This window comes from Hemitrygon akajei, chromosome 7 (genome assembly GCF_048418815.1).
Source record: "Hemitrygon akajei chromosome 7, sHemAka1.3, whole genome shotgun sequence".
In the NCBI taxonomy this organism is placed as follows: Eukaryota; Metazoa; Chordata; class Chondrichthyes; order Myliobatiformes; family Dasyatidae; genus Hemitrygon; species Hemitrygon akajei.
This window is the reverse complement of record NC_133130.1, coordinates 61,054,929-61,068,803: the sequence shown is the minus strand read 5'-3', so window position 1 is coordinate 61,068,803 and position 13,875 is coordinate 61,054,929. Positions and strand designations below refer to the sequence as shown.

Here is a 13,875-nt window from a genome sequence, read left to right as displayed (position 1 = left end):
GCACCTGCTACAAGTTTGTAGAATCCGAAGGTGGATCAAGTACAAATGCGTCACAAGCTGAGAAGGAAGTCAAGTCAGATAAATCCGAGTATGAGGAGATTAAGATTGAGGCTGCCACAGAGAACATGGACATGACAGGAGGGGTAGACGATGGTGGTGGTGGTGGCTTTGAGTTTATTGACAAGATTTTACCTGATGAGATTGAACCTGACGACACTGAACCTAGTGAACTGGATGGTGTCAAAGAGCCTGGAACTGTCATACCAGAAGTGATTGAACAGCATGACATTGGACTTCTGAAGTTTGACAAGGATACTGGAAAAGCAATTCTGCCTGACACGTTGAGAACAGAAATAATAAAGCTGGGTTCAAAGTATTTCCAGAACAGTGAGGGACCTTTCCTACCAACAAATAACCGCTCAATGAACAAAACTTGGTTCAAGAGGAAATTGGGAGATGGTTGTGGTGAGGAAGTGACTCGCTCATAGCTGGTCTATTCCCCTTCTAAAAAGTCTGCATTTTGAATCTGTTGTCTTCTCTATTCCCGGTCAGACCATCAGTCCTCATTGGAGTGGTAAAGTGGATTCAACCAGTGGAAAGCACCTGAAAGGATTAGTGTTCATGAAAATGCTGAGAATCATCGGGAACGCTTCACACAGTGGAAAGAACAGAGGAGTCATTGACATGGTATTTCAGTCACAGATTGAAAAGGAGAAGCAGAAGTGGCGTGATATCTTGACAAGAATCCTTCACTGCATAAAATTCCTTGTGACTCAGAACCTGGCTTTGCGAGGTCACAGGGAGTCACTTCAGCAAGACGATGACTCCAATGTGGGAAATTTCCTTGGCTTACTGAAACTACTGGCCATTTTTGACCCTGTCATAAAAGAACACCTCACTCACTTGTAAAGTCATCCTGGATCTACATCTTATCTTTCACTGGGTGTCCAGAACAAATTCATCCACATGATGGCATCCACGGTTCGCCAGAGTTTACTGAGAAGCATTCGTAAAGCCAAGTACAATGGTCTCATGTTCGATTCGACTCCTGATCAGGCACACTGTGAGCAGATGTCAGAAGTAGTGAGGTACTTGGAAGTTGATTTTAAGAGGAAAACAGTCCGTGTTAAAGAGTCCTTCCTTGGTTTTATCCAGATAAGCCAGAAGGATGCTGAGAGCTTGGTTGAAGACATCTTGAAGCAGCTAGAGAAGGACGAAATGGAACTACAAGATTGTCGGTCATAGAGCTATGACAACACTGCTGTGATGGCTGAACACAGAAGTAGTGTTCATCAAAGAATAAGTGAGAAAAACAACCTGGCAGTGTTTGTGAATTGCAACAATCACTCACTCAACTTGGTGGGTGTACATGCAACCAAGCAGGATACTATGATGGTCACGTTTTTTGGAACCATCGAAGCTATGTGTTTTTCTCTTGTTCAACACAGCGCTGGGAAAAACTCAAAAACACCTTGCCTGCGGTTGTTCAGTTGGAGTCGGAAACCTGGTGGAGTGCATGGACAGAAGCAGTGAAGCCCGTCAACAACTACCTTGAAGAGATACTTCAAGTTCTCCAGGACATGATAGACAATGAAAATGAGACCAGTGGGACAAGAAGTGACGCAAGGCAGCTGTATAACCACATGTTGAGTTACGATTTTCTGATTTTACTAGGATTTTGAAACAAAGTACTCATTCACATTGACCGTATTCAAAAGAGGCTGCAGGATCCTAGCATGAACTTCCATGATGCTGCCCTGGATTTGAAAGCCCTCCGAGATCATTTTTATGATGAAAGAGAAGTGTTGGTCAGTGAGTCACTAGAAGAAGGAGTCGGTCTCTGTCAAGAAAGGAATATTGAAGTTGAAAGATGTCAGAGACGAAAGAAACGAATGGCTGATGAGAACTTGAGAGACACTGGGTTAACAGCTAAAGAGGAAATGGAAATAGTCACGAAGGGAACACTCAACCGTCTTCACAGAGAAATGGACGAAAGGTTCGCTTGTTTGCACGACACTGACGCCAAGTTTGGGTTCCTTCTCGATGTCGAGGGACTGTGTTACGGCTCTGACAGTAACGACCTAAAGAAGAAGTGTGAAAATTTGGGCAAATTGTTCATCTCTGATGTTGAGAGACAGCAGCTATATGAAGAAATTTTGGATTGCAGAATGTTGCTATCAAGGCGGGTCAACATGAAAATATCAAGACCTGAAGAGCTTCTTGAATTTATTGTTCAGTATGGAGATGAGAGCATCTTCCCCAATCTTGGCATTGCTAGTCAGATAATGCTGACCATCACAGTTTCCATCGCGAGCTGTGAGAGATCATTCAGCAAATTAAAACTAATACTTTTGTATTTGAGAACCTCCATGGGTTAAGGCAGACTCTGATCTTGCTCTGCTGAGTGTAGAAAGAGAAAAAACTAAAAAACTAATTTTGATCACATCATAGACCAATTTGCGTCAGTGAAATTAAGGAAGGTGCAGTTATAATTTTCATGTAGTGCCATAATTTGTTAATTAAAAGATTAACGAGTTTGACTTGTATTTTTGAGCTGATATTATGATAAAGTTATCTAAAAGATGGGTGTCAGATGTTTGGACAGGGGCACAATTTCAGTGCTTGCCATAGGCACTATTTTCCGTAGATATGTCCCTGAAGTTAACAGGCTGTCTTAGTATTTTCAAAACCCACTTACTTGTAATCCTGACATTACCAATCTAGATAAGTGAAATGGAGATGGTAAATGGTGTGGAACCTGGTAAAGACTTTGTGCCAATTTCAGAGACTCTTTCTTCCTAGTGAATTGTTCTGCAAGTTTCTTCCCATGAATCCCTTGCTGATCCGACAGTGTTGTTCGGGAACTTTGTTATGTCCCACAGGACCTTTTTTATCTTGGCTTTGCAGGTTCTCTCAGCCAATGTACTGTTCTATTTATTAATTTGCCCTATATTGTTAACTCCCTGCTTACCGGAATAGTGATGACAAACCATTATAAAATACTCACAGCTGTTATAACAAAGTTAGTGCATCTTTTAATTAACTCTTTCATTTAAAATTTGTTCTCATTCTTCCTTAACTTCAAATCTTCCTCTGAATGTTGGTGCCTGAAAATAGTACATCAGTAGGAGTACATTTTTGTTTAAAATAGTTGAATACATACCAAGTAGTAAAGATTTAAGAAATTGATTGAATTGTTTAGGGCCAAATCAGAACTATTATGAGCCTGTGTATATATTATTTGGCCAGATCATATTTGACTTGGTCTGGCATCACTGTGCCACAAGGTGGAGCAATCCATGAGCCATGACAGGCTGAGGATGTCATAAGGTAGAATTGTTCACAGATGGCCCTTATGTTTGTGTGATAGGTGATGCCAGCACAAAGCCTTTCTGAATATCCCTGATGATCAGAAATTGATTAAAAAATATCAGTTAAAAAATTAAATTATTTAAGTTCACATAATTTATTTAATTGATGTAAAAAGATAAACTGCATTCTTAAATGAATTTTAAGATATATTAATGTGTTCCTGAGCTGTATTGACAAACTATTTGACAGTTTTAACAGCTGATGAGCCTAAAGCTACAACCTCATTGTCTGTCAAAGCCATCTGGGGAAACCAGTCTTTTATTATATGAAATATCCTGTACTGGGCAGAGCTGAATCCTAATTAACTGTTGATGAAACAGCATGGTCTAAACACAGGTGACAGTCAGACTTGGGCAGCTCATCAATTATTTAAAGATCCTGTCTTTTTTTCCCTTTTTCTAATTGATTACCGCCTGAGGACATTGACTCCAGCCCTGTTGAAGTGCAACCTCAAGTGCCTTGTTTTGATAGCTATTTACTATACCTGATGAATGCTTCCTTTATTTCACTATTCCTTGTTAATTAAAGTTTTCTAAATCTACTATCTTTGCCTCTGGCCCTTATTGGAGCATGATTGCTTTGAACTCTTACTATCTTTTAAGCACCTTCCACTTATCAGATGTCAGTTTCCTCTTGCCACTGCTCACCATCACCTAGTTTAGGGCCCCTATCCCAAGGGCCAACCTTACCTCTTTACACAGTCACCTTGAGACTTTGGATATTTGGACACTGTTCCCAAAGTTTCCTCTACAAACATTTCAATGACTTGCCTATTCTCATTCCTTCAGATAGGCTCAAATATAGCCTCCTTCCTATATGGACTCTACACATACTGCTTCAGAAATCCCTCCTAAATGTAATTTACAAATTTTTCCCCATGTTAAGCCCCTTTCATGGGGACAAATCCCTGTGTATATTCTTAAAGTTTAAATCCCCTACTTCTACAATCCTATTCCTTTTACACACTATTGTGAACTTCCTACTGACCTGATCTAATTCCCATTGACTAATGGGAGGCCTACAGTACCCTATCAATGTAACTGCTCATTTCTTATCCCCAAATCTACCCATATAGCTTCCCATTAGTTGAACCTGTTATGGTGTTGAGTTTGCTGACTGCAAGGTTCCAAACTCAAATTAAGGCCTTAAACTCTATCAGATACAAATAGCCACAAGTGCTCTTTCTAAAGGGAGATTATACTGCAACTACCAATCTTTGAAGTCTAGCTTACTTCCCTGTTTATTCTCAGCGAGTTTAACAGCCAATTCCTACTATTCGAGTGGTGGATCCAGGTAACAAAGTAATTTAAACAGAGTTCATTTACCAAGTCAAATTTATTGTCATTTATCTACATACATTTATATATAATGTATATAGAAACAACACAACGTTTCTCCAAACCAGGGTGTAAATACAGTAGTACACATAATATACGATAACTTGTGAAGGAGAACATAAAATCTACAGATGAATCACACATAAATAACAAACTAAAGTACATTAGTATTACTGGAACAGATTAACCAGTGACACTTCGAATATGATGCAGCAGGGAGTTCAGGAGCCTGATGATAGAAAGTAAAAGAGGATGCTGGTTGTATGGGTGGGATCCTTAATACTAAGGGCGTTGTGTATGCAACGCTCCTAATAAACGTCCCTGATAGAGACCCCTTTGACCTTCTCAGCTGTTCTCACAGTCCTTTTTAGGGACTTCTGATCCGCTGCTTTAACTGCTCCCATACCAGATGGAGATGCAACTTGTCAGGACGCTCTCAGTGGTACTTTTGTAAAACACAGTTAAGATGAGGGTGGGGGGGAGCCTTGCTTGCCTCAATCTTCTTAGGAAGTGGAGGCGCTGCTCTGCCCTCTTGTTCAGAGAGGTAATATTAAGGGACCAGGTGAGGTCATCCATCATGTGAACTCCCAGGAACTTGGTGCACTTACTCTCTCTACAGAGAAGCCATGTATTCACAGAGGGGGATGGTTCATCTGCACCTTCCTGAAGTCCACAATGATTTCCTTTGTCTTCTCCATGTTCAGGCTTAGGTTATTCTTCTTACACCGATCCACCATCCACTCCATTTCCTCTCTATACTTCGTCACGTCATCATACGTGATAAGGCCAACCGCTGTTGCATCATCTGCAAATTTGATGACCCGGTTTGAGCAAGATCCTGCGACCTAATCATGCACAGCAGTGTAAACAGCAATGAGCTGAGCACACAGCCTTGGGGAGCCAGTGCTCAGCATAATGGGACTAGAGATGTTGCTGCCCACATGAACTGACTGAGGCCTTACTGTTAAGAAATCCAGTATCCAGTTGCAGAGGGAGGTGTTGAGATCCAACAAGACAGTTTCCCAAACAGTTTCTGGAGTATGATGGTGCTGAATGCTGAAATGAAGGCTGGCATATGAGACCCCATTTTCCAGGTGGGACAGGACAGAGTGAAGGGCAAAGGCTATTGCACCGTCAGTGGATTGATTTGAGTGATAAGCAAACTGGAAAGGATCCAGTGTAGCTGGGAGAAAGATTTTAATGTGCTCCATAACCAGCCACTTGAAGCATTTCATAATGGTTGATGTTCATGGCACCAAATGTTGTATATATCCATCAGCACCTTTGTCAGCTAGGCTGTGAAGTCCTTCAGAACCCGACCTGGTATATTATCAGACTCCACAGCTTTGCATGAGTTGACTCTGGCTAGTGCCTTCCTTGCCAGCACTTTGTTCTGCGAATCAAACCGGGCGTAGAAGACTTTCAACTTCTCAGGAGTGAAGTATCCTGGTCACTGATGCGCAGGGTAGACTTGTAGTCTGTAATCCTCTGAATTCCCTGCTACATGCGCCACAAGTATCTGGTATCACAGAAGTGGCTGTAAATTCTCTGAGAATGCTCCTATTTTACAGTTCTGATGGAGCAGGAAAGCACAGTTCTTGCTTCCCTGAGAGCTTATGCATCCCCCGATCAAAAGATGACATCATGATCCTTCAGACATGCACAGAGCACTGCAGTAAGCAATGGCTTCTGATTTGTCCTCACCCATATGTGTTTCATAATAGTAATACCCTCAGTATATTTCTCTATATAGTTGGTCACAGAATCCATATATTCCTTGATGTTAACATGGTTGCCATAGGTAGCAGCCTCCCTGAACATTCGTATTATCAAAGCAGTCCTGCAGGCCAAGTTTTCACCACCTTTAGATCTTATTTGGCCTGTTTATATGCTGGAATTAGCATAACAGATAAGTGATCAGAGAGTCCAATGTGGGGTCGAGGGACTGCTTTATTGGCATATGGTATGTTAGTATAAACCCAGATCTAGTGTATTTTCACCTCTGGTTCTAAAATCAACATGCTGGTGGAATTTAGATTGGACTGTTTTTAGGTTTGCATGGTTAAAATCATTTGTGATAATGAAAATACCCTCTGTGATACATGTTTAAATCCTAACAACATTCTTAAAACACATTTAATACTCAGAGGATTTCTATCTTAAAGATGTCCAAATTACAAAACATTTCTAAACACAAAGGATTTCCAAAACATGGGTACAATTCCTATAAACTAATAAGACATACCACTATACAGATAATTCATCAGTCACAGAAACTGAAGATGGAGCAATGGATTCTATTTCACTCCACGTTTCTTTAATGTTTCTTCTTACTGTTCCTTACTCCATCAATATTAAGCCTGAACTGAACTCTACATTTGACGTAGATGGTGGTATGGTGTTGTGGCCATCACTGAATTGTGACTGAAGGATGGTTGTAGTTGGGAGCTGAATGTTCAAGGTTACATGTTATATTGGAGGGATAGGAAGGTAGACAGAGGAGGTGGTGTGCTCTACTGGTAAAGAATGGCATCAAATCAGTAGAAAGATATGACATAGAATCAGAAGATGTTGAATCCTGTGGGTTGAGTTAAGAAACTGCAAGGTTAAAAGGACATTGATGACAGTTATATACAGGCCTTCCAACAGTGGCTGGGAGGTGGACCAGGTTACAACAGGAAGTAGAAAAGGTGAGTCAAAAGAGCAATGTTATGGTAGTCAAGGGAGATTTTAACATGCAGGTCATTTGGGGAAATCAAGTACTAATAGATCTCAAGAGAGTGAGTTTGTTGAATACATAAGAGATAGCTTTTAAGAGCAGTTTGACATTGAGCCTACTAAGGGATCAGCTATATATTGGGTGTTATGTAATTAGAGAGCTTAAGGTAAAAGAACCCTTACGAACCAGTGATCACAACATGATTATGTTCAACTTGAAATTTGATAGGGAGAAAGTAAAGTCTGATGTAGTAGTATTTCAGTGGAGTAAGGGAAATTACTGTGGTATGAGAAAGGAGTTGGCCAAAATAAATTGGAAGTAGCTGCTGGCAGGAATGTCAGCAGGGCAGCAAAGGCATGCATTTCTGGGAAAAATGAGGAGGGTGCAGGACATGACTATTCCAAAAATGAAGAAATATTCGAATAGCAAAATAGTACAACCGTGGCTGACAAGGGAAGTTAAAGCTATTGTAAAAGCAAAAGAAAAGGCATAAAACAAAGCAAAAAAAGTGGGAAGATAGAGGATTGGGAAGATTTTAAAAACCTACAGAGAGCAACTTAGAAAAAAACTTTAGAAGGGAAAAGATAAAATATGAAACCAAGCTAGCAAATAATATCACAGTGAATAGTAAGTTTTTTCAAGTATGTTAAAAATAAAAGAGAAATGAGAGTGGATTTAAGACCGCTAGGAAATGAGGCAGAAGAAATAATAACTGGGGACAAGGAGATGGCTGATGAACTAAATGAGTATTTTGCATCAGTCTTCACTGTGGAAGACACTAGTATGCCTGATGTTGTAGTGTGTGAAGGAAGAGAAGTGGGTGCAGTTACTGTTACTGAGAGAAGGTGCTCAAAAAGCTGGAAGACCTAAAGGTACATAAGTCACCTGGACCAGAGGAACTACACCCTAGGGTTCTAAAAGAGGTAGCTTTAGAAATTGTGGTGGCATGGTGTCAGAGGACTGGGAAACTACAAATGTCACTCCACTCTTTAAGAAAGGAGAAAGTCAGCAGAAAGGAAATTATAGACCAGTTAGCCTGACCTCAGTGGCTGGGAAGATGTTAGAGTCAACTGTTAAGGATGAGGTGATGAAATACTGGGTGACACAGGACAAGATAGTACAAAGTCAGCATGGTTTCCTTCAGGGAAAATCCTGCCTGACGAACCTGTTGGAATTCTTTGAGGAGATTACAAGTAGGATGGATAAAGGGGATGCAGTGGATGTTGTATATTTGGACTTTCAGAAGGCCCTTAACAAGGTGTCACACATGAAGCTGTTTACCAAGTTAAGAGCCCATGCTATTACAGGAAAGTTATTAACATGGTTAGAGCTTTGGCTGATTGATAGGAGGCAGCGAGTGGGATCAAAGAATCCTTTTCTGGTTGGCTGCCAGTGACTGGAGGTGTTCTGCAGGGGTCGGTGTTGGGGCCACTTCTTTTTATGCTGTATATAAATGATTTAGATGATCGAATAGATGGCGTTGTTGCCAAGTTTGCAGATGATACGAAGATTGATGAAGGAACAGGTAGTTTTGAGGAAAGAGGTAGGATGCAGAAGGACTTAGACAGATTAGGAGAATAGGCAAGGAAGTGGCAAATGAAATACAGTGTTGGAAAGTGCACGGTCATACACTTTGGTAGTAGAAATAACTATGTGGACTATTTTCTAAACAGGGAGAAAATCCAGGAATTTGAGATACTGAGAGACTTGGGAGTCTTTGTGCAGAACATCCTGAAGGTTAACTTGCAGATTGAGTCAGTGGTGAAGATGGCAAATACCATGTTAGCATTCATTTCAAGAGGTCCAGAATACAGGAGCAAGGATGTGATGCTGAGGCTTTATACGGCACTGGTGAGGCTTCACCTTGAGTATTGTGAACAGTTTTGGGCCCTGCATCTTAGAAAAGATGTGCTGGCATTGGAAAGGGTTTAGAGAGGAGGTTCACAAGGATAAATCTATTAATGAAAGGGTTATCATACAAGGAACATTTGATGGCTCTGGGAATTCAGAAGGATGAGGGGGGATCTTATTAAAACCTTTTGAATGTTGAAAGGCCTAGACAGAGTAGATGTGGAAAGGATGTTTCCTATGTGGGGAAGTCTAGGACAAGACGGCACTGCCTCAGGATAGAGGGGCACCCTTTCAAAACAGAAATGCGGAGAAATATCTTTAGCCAAAGGGTGGTGAATTTTTGGAATTTGTTGCCACTTTGTAACTGTGGAGGCCAAGTTGGTGGGTGTATTTAAGACAGAGTTTGATAGGTTCTTGATTGGACATGGCATCAAAGGTTACAGGAAGAAGGCCTGGAACTGGGGTTGAGGAGGAGATTAATAAAAAGGATCAGTCATGATTAAACAGTGAAGCAAACTCAATGGGCAAGATGGCCTAATTCTGCTCCTTTGTCTTATGGTCTACATTTATTCCCTTTTTCTACCACTCAGGTAACTTCACACTCATATGTTTCCTCAGATACCCTTTAAACACAAGCTGTCAAAAAGCATCTTGGAGACACAGTTCTCAATTAATCCTGTAAAATCAACATCCTTGAGTCCATAAACCTTTCAAATGTAAATACATCAGTTATTGCTAAATGATATCTATCTAGTATGCAAGCTTCACTGAACTAAGCAACTTAGGGTCAACTTGCCTGTGTGAAACAAGCCATTGTCTTATCATTGTCAGATCTCCAGCAGTAATAAAGCAGGTCTAGTGACCCAGCATGTATATCTACAGACAGAGCATGTGCAAAGCTACGCTATGGACAATACTTTGTTTTAACTTCAAACTGATTACTGCTTTACACTTACATTTTAAGAATTGAAGACTAACTCACATTTATGACCAGAAATTCAACAAACTGTTAGTTGGGAGTATACTTATATCTGTTTTTGATTTTACAAGTGTTTAGAAAGCCGAGATTAGCAATCAACAAAGAAGTGAATATCTATCATAATCCGCAGGATATCTTGCCTTTGGTACTGCTGTAATGTTCTCTATGATCAGAAGTGCAACACCCCTTCCCTTTTTGAACTCTCCCTTTGCACATCTGAAAATTCTATATCCCGGACAGTGAGAGTTTCCATGATTATAACAGTGTCTTAATCCCATGTGCTGATTGACTCTCTCAGCTCCTCTGTTTTATCTCTGAGGCTACAAGCATTAAAGTAAGTACAGTTCAGTTAAGACTACCAGCCATTTCATACTTCTCTTTCTGTTTCTGCGCACTCTTTCCACTGGACTTGCCTGTTTCTATTTTCTCCATATGTCAGCTTTCCCACCTGTTGCATTGTCATTCTGTGTTCTGCAAATTTACTCATAGGTTTAAACCATTCCAAGTAGCAGTAGAAACCTCCATGTGAGGATGTTGCCAACCCCCACCCAGCCATGCAGTTCGGGTACAACTCATCGTTCATTATAGGTCACCCATGCCCCAATACTCAAAACTTCATAAATTGTTTATTTGTTCTTTAAAGAAAACGATGTCAATCAAACTATGAACCACACATTATCCCCTTCCCCCATTCAAGAAATATTTTCACTATGACTTTCACTCAGTGGTACACATTGTTGAGGATTGCAGTTGTAAAAATACTGTAGTTTTGAAATATAAACATTTTTAAAATTTATACTGTTTTCTGAATTTTTGCCTTTGAGCAAACTCTAAGTTATTGTGGAGGATTGTCAAATTATTTTTGTAATGACATCACAGGAATTTACCTTTCCAATTTAACCATCATTTTAATTATGCTGAAAAGATGTATCCCTGAAATGTTCTCTTATCATGTTCAAATTATTATATTTTGTGCAGTTACTGAGCCAATTAAAAGGGAATCTTGAGGAAGAAAACCGACATTTGCTCGACCAGATCCAGACATTAATGCTGCACAACAAATCATTATTAGAACAGAGCATGGAGAGTAAGGATCTATTCCATGTGGAGCAAAGGCAGTATATGTAAGTAGAATGAAAAGTGCTTTCATTATGATATTTAAAGATTCTGTCTCCTCGTTGATCATCTTGAATTGTGCTGGCATTTCTGATGGAAGCATCCAATATTCAGTTATGCAATTAAAATTCAAACTTAAGCAGGCCCACTGTATATCCATCAAAGATATTTTGGCATTCTGCCTCTAACCCTGAACCAGCCAAGTCTGAAGTGTGACCAAAGATCCGATTCATTTTATTGGGTATCCTTGGATTGGGCATGTCATTGATTTTATCTTGATTGATCTTAGTTTCATATATTATATATTTATTTGTATTTTAAAACATTAATTTCTCTTTTCTATTTTTAAGCTCTTCATTTCTAATGATTTTATCTCGAAGTATCATATCTAATAGTTCTGACAATGGAAAAAAAAGTTTCACTTGTGAGCTATTCCAGACGCCAAAGGGTGAGGTGGTTTGTGCAGAGGAGTGTGTGGTGGGAGTGAGGATTGAATGTTGAGGCCTTGCTGTGCCTTGTTTTGTAAGTCCAATCAGGGTGCAAGATCATTATTTTTTTTAATTATCATAAAGCTGTTGAATTCTCAGATTCTTATAGTTAGGCAAAGATTGGTGTTAATCAAAATACATAATGTTCATTGAAAATCAGCAGAGCTGTTAGACAAAATTTATTTTTAGAAGTTGTTGAAATATGAAAGGACTTGGCATAGTAAACAGGTATAAAGAATTTTGTATATTTTAAGGAAAAAATATTTGAATCAGAGGAAGGTACGAGGTTGAAGGGAAAGAGTAGAGTAATTCGATTGATTTTTAATTGTTTTAGCAGAGAAAGCAAAACAACTATACACTTAATTTATTTAGGGCCTTCACAACCTAACACTTCTTAAAGGAAATGATAGGTACACTCTTAATATTGGAAATGGTACTTATTTTCTTCAAAACGTGCTTTTATAAATAGCAGTGTAGTAAATGACTGCAGAATCTCTGTGAAGTACTGTTAAGGACTAATGTCAGCTGTGTCATCAAGAGCACATTCTTGTTCATTTAATAAAAGATAAAATACTGAACATGCCAAAAATACTGTTGGTGCTATATCACGTTCCATTGTGTTCTCACTTCTTGAGTACAACTTAAATCCCACATCCTTGTGACTCGCATATGGGAGTGATCCCATGGAATTAAGTCCAACACCTAAGAAAGTTGGAGACATGAGCCTGAAGGTGTCAGAATATGAGCTACAATGTACTGGAGGAACTCGGTGGATCAACCAACACTTGTGGAAGGTAATTGTTGATGTTTTAGGTCGAAACCCTGCATCGAGACTGAGAAAGAAGGTGGTGAGTTAAAAGAGGAGAAAGGGAATGGTGAGGCATGGGTCCATGGTGATTTTTAGACTGAGGAATGGTGCAAGTTGAAGGATATGTAGCTGTAGCAGCCAGTCTTAGTAAAAATTAGAGTCAAAATGACAACTACATTTCCTTTTTTCACCCGTCCTCCGTCCACCATCACCACTGATTCTTGTCTCAACATTTCCCTGTCTCCTCTTCTTAATGGCCATCTCCACTCTCCACTCTCAGTCTCGAAGCAGGGTTTTGATCTGAAACATCAACAATTTCTTTCCTCCCACAGATGCTGCTCAACCACTGAGTTCCTCCAGCAGATTGTTGCTCCAAATTTGAATATCTGTAGTTTCTGTGTGTCTATTCTTCTGCACTGTGAAGTTTCTTCATGCTATGCCAACTTCAAAGAAGTTCTGCTCTCTCTGATGGGGGTTCTGTAGGACTCTCTCACTGCTCCCCCCTCTATGATTTCAGAATCAGAATCAGGTTTATTTTCACTGGCTTTGTCGTGAAATTTGTTAACTTAGCAGCAGCAGTTCAACGCAATCCATAATATAGAAGGAAAATTCAATCAATCAATTACAGTATATGTATATTGAATAGATTAAAAATTGTGTAAAATCAAAAATAATATTTATTAAATAAGTGAGGTAGTGTTCACAGGTTCAATGTCCATTTAGGAATTGGATGGCAAAAGGGAAGAAGCTGTTACTGAATGTGTCTCCTCAGGCTCCTGTACCCCTACCTGATGGTAACAGTGAGAAAAGGGATGCCCTGGGTGCTGGGGGTCCTTAATAATGGACACTGACTTTCTGAGACACCGCTCCTTGAAGATGTCCTGTGCATTTTGTAGGCTAGTACCCAAGATGGAGCCGACTAAATTTATGATCCTGTGCAGCTTCTTTCAGTCCTGGGCAGCAACCCCTCCCCCCCTCCCCCCCCCCCCCCCCCATACCAGGCAGTGATGCTTCCTGTCAGAATGCTCTCCACGGTACATCAATAGAGGTTTTGAGTGTTTTTGTTAACATCCCAAATCTCTTCAAACTCCTAATGAAGTATAGTAACTGTCTTGCCTTCTTTATAGCTGCATTGATATGTTGGGACCATATTAGGTCCTCAGAGATCTTGGCACCCAGGAACTTGAAACTGCTTGTTCTCTCCA

At 40.0% G+C, this 13,875-nt stretch overlaps 1 protein-coding gene across 18 annotated transcripts in view; it reads left to right on the top strand.

Annotated features, from left to right (window-relative positions):
- The window catches only part of LOC140730487 (girdin-like), a 282,300-nt gene that overhangs the window by 196,769 nt on the left and 71,656 nt on the right, over positions 1-13,875 (top strand). For all 18 annotated transcript variants that reach the window (XM_073050988.1, XM_073050990.1, XM_073050989.1 and 15 more), the window contains exon 23: positions 11,237-11,382. In XM_073050988.1, the coding sequence (XP_072907089.1) occupies positions 11,237-11,382 (146 nt within the window). The remainder of the gene's footprint in view (positions 1-11,236; positions 11,383-13,875) is intronic.